We start from the raw sequence: 15,624 nt of genomic DNA on the forward strand, positions 1-15,624 counted from the left end.
GAAAACAACTCTACATTTCATCACAATAGGTTTACCTGTGCGCACATCCAGGTACACATGTTTGAGTCGAATAAACTAACCCCTTGAGTTTTCAAGTGAACAGCAGAGCGATGACGCATGAGGAGGCTGAAGTGACATAGGCCTGGTAAACCCTGGAAGCGCTTTAACTTACGTGGACTTAGTGGATACAGAGAAAGTGTCTTCTCATTCCTTCCAGATCTGTCACTTATGAAATATATTTTTATCTTTCTACATTTAGCTATGTGGAGGTGTGTGCGTGCGTGTGCGTGCGTGCGTGCGTGCGTGCGTGTGTGAGATCGGGTGCATACCACAGTGAGTATGTGGAGACCAGAGAGTGACCCTCAGGCATTCTCTCCTTCCACCAGCTGAGTCCCAGAGGCCGGACTCCGGTGACCGGGTTTGGTGACAGGAGACTTCGCCCACTGAGCCGTCTCATGAGCCCAGACCTGTCACTTTTTATAGATGACTTTTCCTTTAACTATAACATAGTCAATCAATTCATGATGGCCGCCGAACTGGTAAATCAAATGTTCCCATCTAGAAAGAAATCAAAGAGCTGCTTCAGTGTATGTAAGTCAAAAGCATCAAGGCGTCAGTGCACGATGATTTAAAGTGAATTCTGGCCGGGCGGTGGTGGTGCACGCCTTTAATCCCAGCACTCGGGAGGCAGAGCCAGGCGGATCTCTGTGAGTTCGAGGCCAGCCTGGTCTCCAAAGCGAGTTCCAGGAAAGGCGCAAAGCTACACAGAGAAACCCTGTCTCGAAAAACAAAAAAAAACAAAAACAATAAAGTGAATTCTGTCGCGTGTGCGTGTGAGCGAGCGTGTACGCCTGTGTATATGAGTACATGTGGGGTATGCCTGCTCACTTACGTGGGTGCACATGGTGGCCAATAGGCCACATCGGGTGTCTTCCTGAATCACTGCCCACCTTACTTTTGGAGGCAGGTCTGTCACTGAACCTGGAGTCCCTCCGTCTGACTAGACTGGCTCTGTTTCCCCAGTGCTGAGTGCCCAGGCCCACCGTGCCAAGCCTGGCTCTTTACGGGGGCACTGGGGCTAAACTTCAGGTCCTCATGATCATACATCAGCCAGTGTTGTATGAACTGAGCCAGTTCTGCAGACCCTGAACTTTTAAAAACCGATTCATGAGTGGCCCGTCCATAGGATCTTTGATGGAAGGATTCTTCCAGAAGGAGTGAAATTACGGAGCTGCTCTCCTCTAGAGAACACGGGGCCCAAGGGCTGTGACAGGCTCGTGAGAGTCAATGAGACATAACCTTGCCAGCATCTAGATTTAGACACTAGGAGCCAACTTGCAGCATTGGAGGCCCAGGTCGTAGACCTCAGGGGGAGAACTAAGAACTCAGGAAGAGAGCAGCCGAGTGGAGGCGTTGAGGATCATTTGATTCCGTGAGTCAGAGAAAGAACCAGTCAGAGCCAGAGTGACAAACAGAGCTGCGAACGAGCAAAAGGTCGGGAGGTAAAGCACAAACTCAAACACACAGACCCGAGAACGAGTCCAAAGTCCAGGGAAACAGCAGGAGTCAGAGGCCCGTGACAGACGCAAAGCCGGCGAAGAGACCTGAAGACTTGGTTTTCCGTGTAGTTGAGGAGCTCAAGGGAGACTTTCTGGTTGGAAGCGGGTAAAGATAGAGGGGCCTGGGTAGCGTGGAGTCTACACAGAGCCTGATACTAATACCATGTGGGAAGGGATCTAAAACTTGCCTATATGGGCATCAAATAAGACAGCTAACAGTTACCACGGTTAGCTTGGGAGGCCCCTCACCTGGATGCATTGATGATGACGAGATCGCCCTGCTTGCCAACTTCCAGAGATCCGTGTGTGTGGGATTTCCCCAGCGCATAAGCCGCATTGATGGTGGCAGCGGCCAAGGCCTCTGGCATGGACATTCTCATGTTCACACAGGCCAGGTGCATGACCATCGGCTAAGGCAAGAAGAGAAAGCATTGGAGAACAAGGGAGCAGCCATTGCTAAATTAGGAAGCTTCTCCACAGAGCACCAGTAAAGACAGTTAAATGTGTGTCTGGAAAGAATAGCTCAGAAATAGTTCGTGTTTAGTATGCAAAAGGCCCCAGGTTTTATTCCACTCCTCTTCCCCCAAAAAGTGTGTGTATGTATATATATATATATATATATATATATATATATATATATATATATATATTATTATATTATATATTACACGCATATAAGTTATATATATCTATATCTAAGTTGCTATGGGAAAATGCAAATTTACACATAAGATTCTTAAACTTTATTATTGAATAGTACTGTATAGTTAATACTACAATTTTTCAAGATTCATTCCTGTGCAGGCAATTTGCCTCCACCCTTACCCACTAAAGCCTCACTGTTTCTGTTACGCCCCAGAGAAGGAAAACAGCTCATTACAAAACCTGACGTCTCAAAGCTGAATCAGAAGATAATTCAAATCGAGATTTCTCTCTTCAGTCCTGGAGGCATTTGCGTGTGCAGAAAAATTCAGCTAACCCACCGACTATCCTCTTTCTTCTCAGAGACATATTTTTTATTTTTATTTTTATTTTTTATTTTTTTTTTTGGTTTTTCGAGACAGGGTTTCTCTGTGTAGCTTTGCGCCTTTCCTGGTACTCGCTTTGGAGACCAGGCTGGCCTCGAACTCACAGAATTTTTAAATCACTTTCACAACTAATGAAAAATTCAAACATTTATCTATTCCATGGTTTACTCTGTTCAGAAAAATATCTGAGAAGTAATTACCATTGAAAAGCAGTACGCATTGGGGTTGAAATCGCTGCCCAGGGCAACTATGACTCCCTCGTCCAGCATCTTCCTGGCTCGAGGCTGCTTCAACCTAAGGGGAGGGGGGAAAGCTGTCAGTCCAGTCTCCAGCTGGAACTTTTGTGTTGTTATTATTTAAGGTATGTTGCTTTTGTTTACGTTGCATTTGTTTAACTCAGTGAAGCTGTGTTACTGTGCCTGTCTAAAACACCTGATGGTCTAATAAAGAGCTGAACGGTCAAATAGCAAGGCAGGAGAAAGGAGAGGTGGGGCTGGCAGGCAGGGAGGATATATAGGAGAATCTGAGATGAGAAAAAAAAAATCAAGGAACGAGAGAGGAAAGAGGAGGACATCAGGGGCCACCAGCCACCCAGCTACACAGCAAGCCACGGAGTAAGATTTACAGAAGTAAGAGAATGGGAAAAGCCCAGAGGCAAAGGTAGATGGGATAATTTAAGGAAAGTTGGCTAGAAACAAGCCAAGCTAAGGCTGGGCATTTATAATTAAGAATAAGCCTCTGTGTGTGATTTATTTGGGAGCTGGGTGGCGGGGCCCCCAAAAGAGAAAAAAACAAACAACAACACTTTTGCCAGAACAAAGGGAACATTTCTAGAAGAGGAAAGAAAGCTCCAGGGCAAGTGGTGGAGTAGAAGAGAGCATTAGCATCCCCCAACGTTGTATGGGTTTATCTATGGTTTGCACCTTTAAGATGATGACCTTGTACCCCTGTTGCTGCAGCTCTTGGCATTTAAGTTTCTACCATCAGCATCCTCGGGAGTTTGTGTGGAACGGTGCCTAGGCGCCCTGGACGTCTGTGACCTCCCAACCTGTACTTGAAGGCAATGTGTCAGGGTGCGAAAGGTCCTTACCTCAGCATGTAGGCCGTGGTGGGCAGGAGGATGGCGGAACACCTGGCCGCAGCCATGGCAGAGATGCCTTCGTCACTGACCTCCTCCAGGTGACTGATCGCCTGCGCTCCTAGTTCAGCCCCGAGCTAGGCAGGATGGGCAGAAAGGGAAAGGTTTACCGTACAACAGTTCAACACGTTACCGTGACGCTGCTTCCCCAGCTCTGAGAAGAAGAATTCTTGTCAACTACTTCTGATGAGCACAGGCCCCCAAACAGATACAGGTTTTGTCACAGACAGCCATTTGAATATTAGTGTGTTGCTAAAAACTAGTCTTATGGTGGGGTATGGTGGCTCACATATGTGATCCAAGCACTTGGAAGACTGAGGCAGGAGAATTGCCAGCCTAGGCTAGCTATATAGTGAGCTCCAGGCCAGCCAAAACAATAGAGAGAGATCTTATTTTTTTTTTTTTAAAAAGGAAACACATTAAAAATTAATCTTAAACACAATTGGTATTTTCTGAATCTTAATTTCATGACTGTTAGGAATCAGAATAAAAACTGAGAATAATATTGGTAATAAAATCTAATTAGCATTCACAGAAACAACAAATGTGGCTGTCTTGGAATGCCATCCACTCTGGGAGAAAAGTTCAATCAAAAAAAAGAACAAAAAAACTTTAAATAATTTGAGGCTATCAACTTGAAAGTGGTTTTTTTTCTCCAGAAGAAACATCGAGACTTGATTGGCAGAACCGACTCAGGGATGACTGAGTAATGACTGGGGAAACTTCAGAGTGGCCTCTTCTCAGTGTGGTCTGCCATATGCTTTATTCCCGACGGGACGCGTTTCACACACATACATACATACACACACACACACACACACACACACACACACACACACACACACACACAATTCCAAGCTGAGGACTGGCATGTTAAACAACCCAAGGGGAAGAATCCAGGCCGTCATTTGCTGTTACACCATGGCCGTGGAAGGCTGTCATGTCCTAACCAGAGGGAGGAGCTGACCCCCTGTATCAGCAGCATGCTCCTGTGTGAAGATGTCTGGGTGGGACTGATGACTGGGAAGTCTGGTGATCCTCAGGAAACTCCTTGGGGGGTGTTTCCTTTCTGACTTTGGAATCACCCTTGGTTTCTGAATCTGATGTACTTATTATGGGTATTGGGTTCTCTCAGTTTTATCTGCTAGTTGCTCTCTCTGGCCAGTAGTAACTCATTGACCACGCAGATCACATTCATTCAAGAAACTCAGCAAACACTTACATGCAAACATTACATGCCTGTACCCCAGGCACTGTACTGACCTCCAGGGAGAGGGAGTTTCAAGTGGTGGGTGCAAGCTTAGCCAGAGGGGGGAAAGGCACAGTCTCTAACATTTAGGAGATTTGGGATGGGGTCCCAGAGAAGAGGCAGCTAACGTGAAACATGGGTGAGAGTATGAATTATCCACATTAGAGAAACAGCATGTTCGAAGCATAGGACGCTAAAAGTAGTCTGTTGTGGTTGGTTCGTGACAGAGAGGCAGAGGAGGTAAAAGACAGGAGGGAGAAAAGGGGAGAGATAAGGAAGGTCCAGATCCTGGTACCCACGTACCAAGGTCAGAATTTATATGAAGAGCAAAATTCTAAGTCTTGTCTTAGATGGGTTTACTATTGCTGTGATGAAACACCATGACCAAAGCAAATTGGGGGGGGGGCAATAATTTGGCTTGAACTTCTATATCACTGTTCATCATCAAAGGAAGTCAGGACAGGATCTCAAACAGGGCAGGAACCTGGAGGCAGGAGCTGATGCAGAGGCCATGGAGGGGTGCTGCTTACTGGCTGGCTCATCATGGCTTGTTCAGCCTGCTTTCCTATAGAACCCAGGACCACCAGCCCAGGGATGGTACCACGATGGGCTAGGCCCTCCCCCATCCATCATTATTTAAGAAAATGCTCTGCAGTTGGATCTTATGGAGGCTTTTTCTCAACTGAGGTTCCCTCCTTTCAGATGACTCTAGCTTGTGTCAAGTGGACATAAGACTAGCCACCACAGCTGACCCCTAGTCAATCTGACCCACAAACATGACTGTTAAGTCATAACCTTTCCTTTCTTGTTCATCCCAGAGATCACACATTAATACGCACATTACAATATAAACAGTCCAATTGTTAGAAGTCCCACGGTCTTTAAAACTTCCAACATTCAAAGCCTGTAAGAGGGGAAGGATGGGCTGCCCAGGGGAAGTGGGTCAGAAGGCTGCATTAAAATGGAGTTGAGAATGAAAGGGCAAGAGAGCAGGGCAGAAATCCTAGTAAGCTGCTGGAGGTTTGAGTCACCCAGTGACGTGAGAGACAGGGACATAGAGATTCATGGGAATAGAACTGGGCAGACTTGGTGATTGGCTGACATAGTGGGGGAAAGGGAAGGAGGGAGGGTTCTGATTGGTGCCCACGTTTTTTTTTTTGTTTTTTTTTGTTTGTTTGTTTGTTTTTTTTTGGTTTTTCGAGACAGGGTTTCTCTGTGTAGCTTTGCGCCTTTCCTGGAACTCACTTGGTAGTCCAGGTTGGCCTCGAACTCACAGAGATCCGCCTGGCTCTGCCTCCCGAGTGCTGGGATTAAAGGCGTGAGCCACCACCGCCCAGCTGGTGCCCACGTTTTTGACGTAGCAGACAGACAAAAGGATGGTGTTGTTCATGGAGGCACGAGACACGGGCCAAGGTTTGAAAATGACATTAAGACGGCCAGTCAGATCCGTTGAACTTGAGACCCAGGTGGACCATCTGCAACTGTTTATGTCTCTCTCAAGGGTGGTTGTTTCATCCAGCTCTAAGTTTACAGGAAAAACACCTAGACTCAGCTGGGCCTGACGGCACACCTTTAATCCCGGCACTGGGGAGGCAGAAGCAGGTGGAGCTCTATGAATGTGGGTGACACTGTCCCATAGAGGCGGGGCTTAGGTCGAATAAAAAGGAAAAAGCAAGTGGGTTCCCTGTTGCTGAAGTTTTCTCCAGTCCTGCCTGGCCCACAGTCAGGACAAATCTCTCTCAGACCCAACTGAGTAAACACACAGAGACTTATATTGCTTATAAACTGTATGGCCGCGGCAGGCTTCTTGCTAACTAGTCTTATATCTTAAGTTAAACCATTTCTATTAATCTCTAAGTTGCCACGTGGCTCCTGGCTTACCAGTATCTTACATGTTGGTACTCATGGCGGCGGCTGGCAGCGTCTCTCTGCCTCAGCCTTCCACTTCCAAGAATTCTCTTCTCTCCTTGTCCTGCCTACACTTCCTGCCAGGCTACTGGCCAATCAGCACTTTATTTATCTATCAATCATCCACAGCAGTTCCCAGCATTCCTCTGCTTCCTGACTGTGACAGCAAGGTGACAACCCCACATCTTCCCCACCATAACAGACTGTGTTCCTAAACCATGAGACAAAATAAGCTCTTCAGCTGGCTATTTGTCACTGTGACAGAAAAGTAGCTAATTCACGTGCCAACCAGAACATGACATCACAGGGATGCTTCTCTTCACTGTGTCTATAATAAACGTCACAGGAGACGATAAAAGAAATAACCATGCTGGGGGTAGCACAGTGCTCAAGCACCTGCTTAGCAAGCACAGGGCAGGAGCCACCACGGGAAGCGATGGACAGACAGAAGTAAGTTGTATGTCCAAGCCTGTGTGTAAATACAAATGCACATGTGCCTGTGTGGACCCTTCTGTGTGGGTAGGTCTGTGTGTGCAAGTGTGCGTGTGGATGGATGTGTGTCTGTATGTGCCCTGTGTGTCTGTGTCTGTGTGTATGGCTTATGTGCATGTCTCTGTGTGAGAGAGCGTGTGTGTGTGTATGTATGTGTATGAGTGTCTCTGTGTGTATCTGTTGTGAACATGTATAAATGTGCGTGTGTGTTTGTCTCTGTGCGTATGTGTGTGTGCCACTGTGTGTTTGTGACTGTATGTGTGTGTGTGACTGTGTGGAGGTCAGAAGACAACCTCAAGGATTGTCCTTCCTTCCTTCTCACAGAGCCTTTTTTTTTTTTAAGAATTATTTATTTATTTATTTATTTTATTTATTTATTTATTTATTTTGGTTTTTCGAGACAGGGTTTCTCTGTGTAGCTTTGCGCCTGTCCTGGAACTCACTTGGTAGCCCAGGCTGGCCTCGAACTCACAGATATCCACCTGCCTCTGCCTCCCGAGTGCTGGAATTAAAGGCGTGCGCCACCAATGCCCGGCCTAAGATTTATTAACTATGTATGCAGTGTTCTGCCTGCATGTGTCCCTGCAGGCCAGAAGAGGGCACCAGATCTCATTACAGATGGTTGTGAGCCACCATGTGGGTGCTGGGAATTGAACTCAGAACCTCTGGAAGAGCAGCCAGTGCTCTTAACCACTGAGCCATCTCTCCAGCCCTTGTTTTTGTTTTTTGGCAGGTCTGGAATTCATCAAGTACTCTATTCTAGAGCCCCGGGATCTGCTTATCTCTCCCTCTCCATGGTTGGGATTAGAAGCACATATCATACCACCATGCCTAGACTGCCTTACATGGGACTTGGGGAATCAGCCCTGAGTCTTTGTACTTCCAAGGCCAGCATTTTACTGAAGGAGCCATCCCCCGGTTCCTCAAGAAAGTTCCTACAGAGGTCAGGGGTCCCCAGGCCCAGCCAGACCAGAAACTGCCCATTCTCTACCTTTTCAGAAGGGTACTCCTAACTCTGAACAAATGGGTCACTTATATTCTGCAGCACCGGTGTGCAGGACAGAACCAACTGTCAGCCATACCTCGGCAGCCTTCATCGGGTGGAGCTCATCCCCGTGAAAGTTGATCTGTAACCCCATCTTTTTCCCACCTTCAAGAATCCTTCTGGTGGTATCCAGATCAAAGACACCTTTCTCGCAGAACACATCTATGTTGTCAACGTGCAGTTCCCCGTTTTTTCTGAGTTCTTTCAGCCTTGGCAGGTGGTTACTGATGATGTCATCAGCAGCTTCAATGGCGGTTTTTCCTCTAGTGGAAAGAAACGAGATAATCGTGGGCATATTCTTTATACATGTTTTATATATTCTTTAATATGCATATTCTTTAATTTCGTGATATGTAATGCACTGCTTAATACATGTACTTATTATGTGCACTATATATACATTAAAGACTATGTATAGTTTAATAAAGGAAGACTAATAAACAGTATAGGCAAGTGAGCTTAGGCTTCAGAAAGGAAGAGGAAAAGTCCAGAAAAGAAGCCAGCGCATTTGGCAGACATGCCGTGCTCACACAGCAGGGGTGGTGACGAACGAGGCTTCCGTTTGAAAGACCTTGTTATACATTATACGCAGAGATATAAACTGCCCTGCCTCACGAGGCTGGGTGGCCTTCGGGGATGCCAGCAAGGCTGAATTTCTCTCTCAAGGACACTTAGAGGACCCTCTGAGCCCCAGCTGTGGTGCTTCCTCTTTTCTTTTTCCTCTCTATTCATAAGTATTCCTGGAGCCTTCACCTAAGGCATCCTGCCTCACTAACAGGAGTGGGGCAGGGAGAAAGTCTTGAAACGTTCTGTAGAACTTGGGAGTAGTTGTAGCTGGGCGGTGGTGGCGCACGCCTTTAATCCCAGCACTCGGGAGGCAGAGGCAGGCAGATCTCTGTGAGTTCAAGGCCAGCCTGGTCTACAGAGGGAGATCCAGGAAAGGCACCAAAGCTACCCAGAGAAACCCTGTCTCAAAAAACCAAAAAAAAAAAAAAAAAAAAAAAAAGAACTTGGGAGTTGTGAGCCACAAGCAAGGGCAGAGCTTCTGGAGTCAGACAGACATGGAGAGCCCCAACCAGCCCATGCTCCATAACTGTAGTCACATGGCTGTGATCTGCGTATCGGGGTAAGTCGGTGGGAGTCAGGATGCAGGCTTCAGAGGCTCATTGGCAGCTGGAGACAGTTTCTATAGAACTCCAGCCCTGGCCGGGCGGTGGTGGCGCACACCTTTAATCCCAGTACTTGGGAGGCAGAGGCAGGCGGATCTCTGTGAGTTCGAGTCCAGCCTGGGCTACCAAGTGAGTTCCAGGAAAGGAGCAAAACTACACAGAGAAACCCTGTCTCGAAAAACCAAAAAACAACAACAACAACAAAACCTCCAGCCCTGTATTTGGCACGGCGGCTCTCACTCAGCAAAACACGCAGGTGGACCAGCAGAGGTCAACAAGCAGGGTATTTACACAAGCTACTCCTACTTCTCACAGCCGTGACATAGAGCAAGGTGTACACAATCCTTTATGACATGTGTGCTGTTCGCGTTTGAAACAGTTAAGAAACGCCCTTTAAAAATCGCCTAGCTAACAGTTAAGCCGCATTTAAACTCAGGTTTCAATACTTAAAAAATCAAAAAGCAGGCTGTCTCACGCTTTACACTTGAAACCATCTACAACGTTCGACAGACAGGCTCTTTCAAAAGTCTCAGTTCAAACTTCAGTAATTTCAAAAATAGAAATGCTGAAAGTTTAAAACAAGGATAAATGGAAATAACAAGTATTTTTATTTCTCTCCTGGATGATCAGGATTTTTTTTTTTTTTCAGACAAAAATCTCACAGTGTAGCTCTGGCTGGCCTGAAACTTCCTATGTAGACCAGGCTAGCCTCAAACTCACAGAGATCAGCCAGCTTCTGCCTTCTGGGCGCTGGCATTAAAGGCGTGCACCATCATGCCTCGGGTGTGTTTTTAATACAAAACTTTAGTGTTACTTTTTTGGTTCTTCTGATTGTAAGTGAATATCAATATTAGCAACTATATTCCTATAAAACACAGTGATGTAGTGATTCTCAGTATACTGTATTCCTTCAAACCACTCCAAAAAAGATTTGAAGGCTTTCCCCCACAAAGAGTGGTAAACGAAGTCATGCATGTTAGTGTGATTCAGCCACTTCACAATGTATGTGCATTTCCAAACTGCATCTCGTATATAATAAACATACACAGTTTTAAATAATCAAATAATAGTTTGAAATTCATAAAAAGCAAAAAAAAGCTAAAAATGAATTGAAATGATTTAAGTTTAGATACTGTTTGTAACATAAGTCTATGGCGGGTGTATGCTCCAGTCATCAAGCTGTAGACTGGGCAAGGAGTCTGGAGACAGCCACTCAGACGACCTTTGAGACCAGGACCGTGTACCTTCCTGTCTGGAAGTTCTGGGATAGAGAGGAACTGAGCAGCTAGGCTATAGGAGACAGAGTTCTCTTTATAAAGCCAAGGAGCAGAGATTCTTCAGATAAAGGCAGAGGCTAACAAAAAAAAATCACATTAATAAAGTGAAAATATTTGCTACGGAGTAAACAGATTAACGAAAGCCTTCTGCAGACACCGAGACGACACAAATTTGATCTCCTAGAGGAAATAACTAGTGATTTTTTTTTTTTTTTTTTGCAGGGCGGTGGTGGTGCACGCCTTTAATCCCAGCACTCGGGAGGCAGAGGCAGGTGAATCTCTGTGAGTTCGAGGCTAGCCTGGGCTACAGAGCGAAATCCAGGATAGGGGCAAAACTACACAGAGAAACTGTGTCTCGGAAAATAGATAGATAGATAGATAGATAGATAGATAGATAGATAAAAAGAAAAAAGAACTAGTGATTTTTACAGTGGTTTAAGCTAATTGATTATCCTGGGAAATTATTTGAATTAGTAGCTGTAATTGGAAAGGACTCGCGAGGGGCCATTCTTTATACTAATGAAAAGAAGGCTTGAAGCAAGGCCCTGGGTTCGATCCTCAGCTCCAGAAAAAAAAAAAAAGAAAAAAAGAAAAAAAAAACCCATCTCCCAGAAGTTTCTCCCGATGGTCTCCCGGCAAGAGATGAAGTGCTAGCGAGCCTCCACCCTCCAGAGAACACAGCCCTGGCCCGGTTCCCAACGCCTGAGTGACAGCTGCGCCCCACCCGGAGATTACTTGGGGACCGAGTGAGCCCCGCAGTACGTGGCCGAGAGGCCGAGGTGCAGCTCCCGCCGGGCGCGCTCGATGACGCGCAGCATCTTGAGCTCGGCGTCCAGGTTCAGGCCGTAGCCGCTCTTGCACTCCACCAGGGTGCTGCCGGCCCTCATCATGCTCTGCAGCCGCCGCCGGAAGGAGCGGAACAATTCCTCCTCCGAGGCGCGGCGGGTGTGCTCCACCGTGAAGTTGATCCCGCCTCCGGCCTGGTGGATGTCCATGTACGTGGCCCCTGCCAACTGAACGGGACGCGTGGCTCACTCAGGGAGGGTACAAGGAGCTCTCCAGAACCTACCTCCAGGGGTGACAGTAGAAGATGATGAAGGGGTTCGTTGGGCAGGAAAGAGCAAGCGCGCTGTTGCAGAGGACTGGGGTTCAGTTCCCAGCATCCACGTGGCCGTGCACAATCAGCTGTAACTCCAGGGAACTCTGTCACTCTCTCTCTGTCTCTCTCTGTCTCTGTCTCTCTGTCTCTCTCTGTCTCTCTCTCTCTCTCTCTCTCTCTCTCTCTCTCTCTCTCTCTCTCACACACACACGCACACGCACACGCACATAAAAATAAAGCTTAATAAAAATCAATTTTACAAGACGGTTAAGAAGCAGCGAGGCACGGTGCAGGCCTGTGATGCCAGCCCTCGGCAAGTACAGGCAGGGGGGGATCAGCAGTTCAAGGCCTGCTTCAGCGATGTAGGCGAGCTACAGGTCAGCCTGGGCGACAAGAGACCCTACTTCAATCAATCAATTAGTTTAAGAAGCGATAGGGCACAGGCACCAACAGCCAGATCAGAAAGAGGGGCTCGTAGTCCTTAAAGACACCACCCCCGCCCCCCGGGGGTGTGCAGAAGGGAGTCCCAAAAAGTACTTGAGAGGTAGAGATGGGTGATGTGGTGGGCGGGCAAATGGACCCCCCAAGGCAGTAACAACTAATCTCACTCATCTCTAGGAGTATTTCAGTGTTTTAACGGTGAAGTCGGTCCCGGTGCATAAGCAGCCAACTCTCAGTCTACATCCCTCAGCACGCTTGAGAAAACAAAGCTTAGGGGCTTTTGCAGCTCTGTACCAACCAAGACCAAGGGCTGGGCACCAGAGTCGGAGCCTAATTTCTGTCACTCAAGCAAATAAAGAGGATCTTTCTACAACCCCTGTATCCCACTAGTTATCTGGACAGTAGGAAGAGTCTCCACACAAGCATGCACGTGGGGTGCCATGCTCAGTCTACGCCTTCCCTTCCCCAGACTTCAGTTTCTCCATCATCTTAGGATTGGACCACAATCTCTAAGGTGACTTTTAGCTCTGAAATTCAGTCCAATAATAAAATTGCCTTAAAAGCAGTTCCAGTTTGTTGAGGAAGGTATGTGGTAGCTGAGGAAAAGGATTCTTCTCCTGTTTTCCAAAATAATTTGTCATGGTTGGGCTGAGTTTTGTTTTTGTTTTTTCTTTTGTTTGTTTTGTTTTGTTTTTCCCCCTTAACAATATGATAATGGCTCCATTTAGGAGCTAGCTATGGCTCCTGTAACTAATACAATTACATTTTATGTTCTTCGTAAGTCTTATTTTTCTGAGAGAGAGAGAGAGAGAGAGAGAGAGAGAGAGAATAATGTAAGACTGTTTTTTTTCTTTTTCTTTCTTTCTTTCTTTTTTTTTTTCAGAGCTGAGGACCGAACCCAGGGCCTTGCACTTGCTAGGCAAGCGCTCTACCATTGAGCTAAATCCCCAACCCCAAGACTGGGTTGTTTTTTTTTTTTTTAATAGTAATATACTTTTCCACTAGGAGGTGGTGGCGCACCCCTTTAATCTCAGCACTCGGGAGGCAGAGGCAGGTGGATCTCTGTGAGTTCGAGGCCAGCCTGGTTTACAGAGCAAGTTCCAGGACAGGCTCCAAAGCTACACAGAGAAACCTTGTCTCAAAACCGCCCTCCCCCGCCAAAAAAAATTCCAAGTTCATCTGCAGTATACAGTGATTTTTTTCAAACTGTTTCTTGAAACTCGTTCAAAATCGCAAATAATGATTTAGAATACAGGAAGAGGGTGTGGAATCAGCCACCACATTGCTGAGCTCTGTTCTTAAAAAAAAAACAGTCCATAGCTGAAAACCTTCCAATGCTCCTTCTCTTAAACTGGTTGCAGACAAGGAAAGACATCCATTAAAAAGATATGCAGCAGGACTAGATATAATTTCCTTAGTTATGATAAAAGATAAGTTAGATATAAAACCTTAGACTCACAAATATAAGATAGATAGGATATCTTCTTTAATTTTGCCAAATATAAATAGACTAGATATTGTAACTGTAATTCTTGCTTGATAATTGTTCTGTTATATGTAATTTTACTATGTGAAAGTTAAAACCTTCCTTTTTGGAAAAAAAAAGGGGGGGGAAGTGCTGTGGATATGGCTCTGTATAAATAAAATGCTGATTGGCCAGTAGCCAGGCAGGAAGTGTAGGCGGGACAAGCAGAGAAGAGAATTCTGGGAACAGGAAGGCTGAGTCAGGAGTCGCCAGCCAGACACAGAGGAAGCGGGATGTAAAAGTACCGGTAAGCCACGAGTCACGTGGCAACTTATAGATTAATAGAAATGGGTTAATTTAAGATATAAGAACAGATAGCAAGGAGCCTGCCATGGCCATACAGTTTGTAAGTAATGTAAGTCTTGTGTGTTTACTTGGGTCCAAGCAGCTGGCCGCAGGGCTGCAGGAGCTGAACAGAACCAGGAAAACTTTAGCTACACCTATTCATCATTAGAAGGGACACCCCGTCTGAGCTGTTGAGTTGCTGGCCTTCAATCTGCCGTTACCTTCATTGCAAACTCGTGGACTCTTTCACCAGCCCACACGGGATGTGTATGCGCATCCACGAAACCTGCAACCAGAGTTGAGAAACAAAAGGCGCTTAGACGGTGCCTGACCCACAACGGTATCCAGCGCTCTGAGCACGTGGTGGGAGCCACCTGCTTAGAGAAGGTATGAGCACAGGACTTTGTGAGGTTCCCTCTACGCGGCTGGTCTAGAAAGTTCTGATAGAGAGAGAATAACTCAGCACCACACAAGTGCCCCTCAGAGAGATCCAGCTCGATTGTTTAGTAACCCCTCAGAGAGATCCAGCTCTTACTGTTCAGTAACTGCGCCCACCCCAAACAAACCCTGAAGCTAGGATGGCAAAACTATTCACTGAGCAAAACTGAGACCACGAACTAGAAAATACACACTCTGCTACTTTGAGAAGGAACTGTCGGGAAGGTACAAGCAGCTTCAAGAAATACTTAAAGAGATCTGTAGTCACTTTACAAGGATGCAACAAGAAATCACACTGGCAAAGCAGAACTTCAATACCTGGAGCCCCAGGTACTTTGGAACACTGTGGTTAAGACTCTTTTTAAAACAAACCGACTGCCTTCCTCTTCACTGCCCTAGAGCCACGGTTAAATTCTTGTCAGAGTTTTAAGAAACAGAGCGTCAGTACCTGGTAAGACGCATTTCCCAGAGCAATCAATTCTTTCTTCAAAGGTGTCTCCAGAAAACTGTCTTTGGATTGCGTCAGCAGGGCCGATCGCTTTTATAAACCCATCACTGGAAAAAAAACCAAAACAAAACAAACAAGAAATAGTTACTGAGTTTGGGAAAAATTTTCTGAAAACTCTGACTAATGATTTGAACGAGCTTTTGGTTGGCCCTGGTGTTGGCCAACACTTACTGTAGTTCCCTCTTGACCTGGGTTTTTAGGAAAGAGATGGTAGCGATAGAGAAGACGAAAGTCAAACTATGTATAGAAGAGGTTGCTAGTTTCTTTTCTAAGATCAGTGTTCCACAGGACTAGATCCCTAAATGATGCCTGAACACACAACTCCTCTAACTATCAGAGGCATGCCCAGGTGGCATGAAGCTGAATTAACCAGGCGCCACAGGGCACAGAGTTTGACAAGGGGCCCTGCAGGGAGCAGACTGTTGAAGCCCGCGGCTTCGATGCTTCCGGAATGCTGTTGTGT

The 15,624-nt window shown here is 46.3% G+C and overlaps 1 protein-coding gene across 1 annotated transcript in view; it reads right to left on the reverse strand.

The window, feature by feature from the left end:
* Window positions 1-222: 222 nt before the first annotated feature.
* Amdhd1 (amidohydrolase domain containing 1) overlaps window positions 223-15,624 on the reverse strand; it is a 16,492-nt gene continuing 1,090 nt past the window's right edge. The window contains exons 2-9 of the mRNA XM_052753763.1: window positions 15,102-15,208; window positions 14,437-14,501; window positions 11,601-11,878; window positions 8,457-8,682; window positions 3,678-3,802; window positions 2,788-2,881; window positions 1,809-1,969; window positions 223-558 (exon numbers count right to left, since the gene is read on the reverse strand). Coding sequence (XP_052609723.1) covers window positions 471-558; window positions 1,809-1,969; window positions 2,788-2,881; window positions 3,678-3,802; window positions 8,457-8,682; window positions 11,601-11,878; window positions 14,437-14,501; window positions 15,102-15,208 — 1,144 coding nt within the window. The 3' untranslated portion in view covers window positions 223-470. The remainder of the gene's footprint in view (window positions 559-1,808; window positions 1,970-2,787; window positions 2,882-3,677; window positions 3,803-8,456; window positions 8,683-11,600; window positions 11,879-14,436; window positions 14,502-15,101; window positions 15,209-15,624) is intronic.

Source organism: Peromyscus californicus, unplaced genomic scaffold, assembly GCF_007827085.1.
Source record: "Peromyscus californicus insignis strain IS unplaced genomic scaffold, ASM782708v3 Scaffold_24__1_contigs__length_46423439, whole genome shotgun sequence".
Lineage (NCBI taxonomy): Eukaryota > Metazoa > Chordata > Mammalia > Rodentia > Cricetidae > Peromyscus > Peromyscus californicus.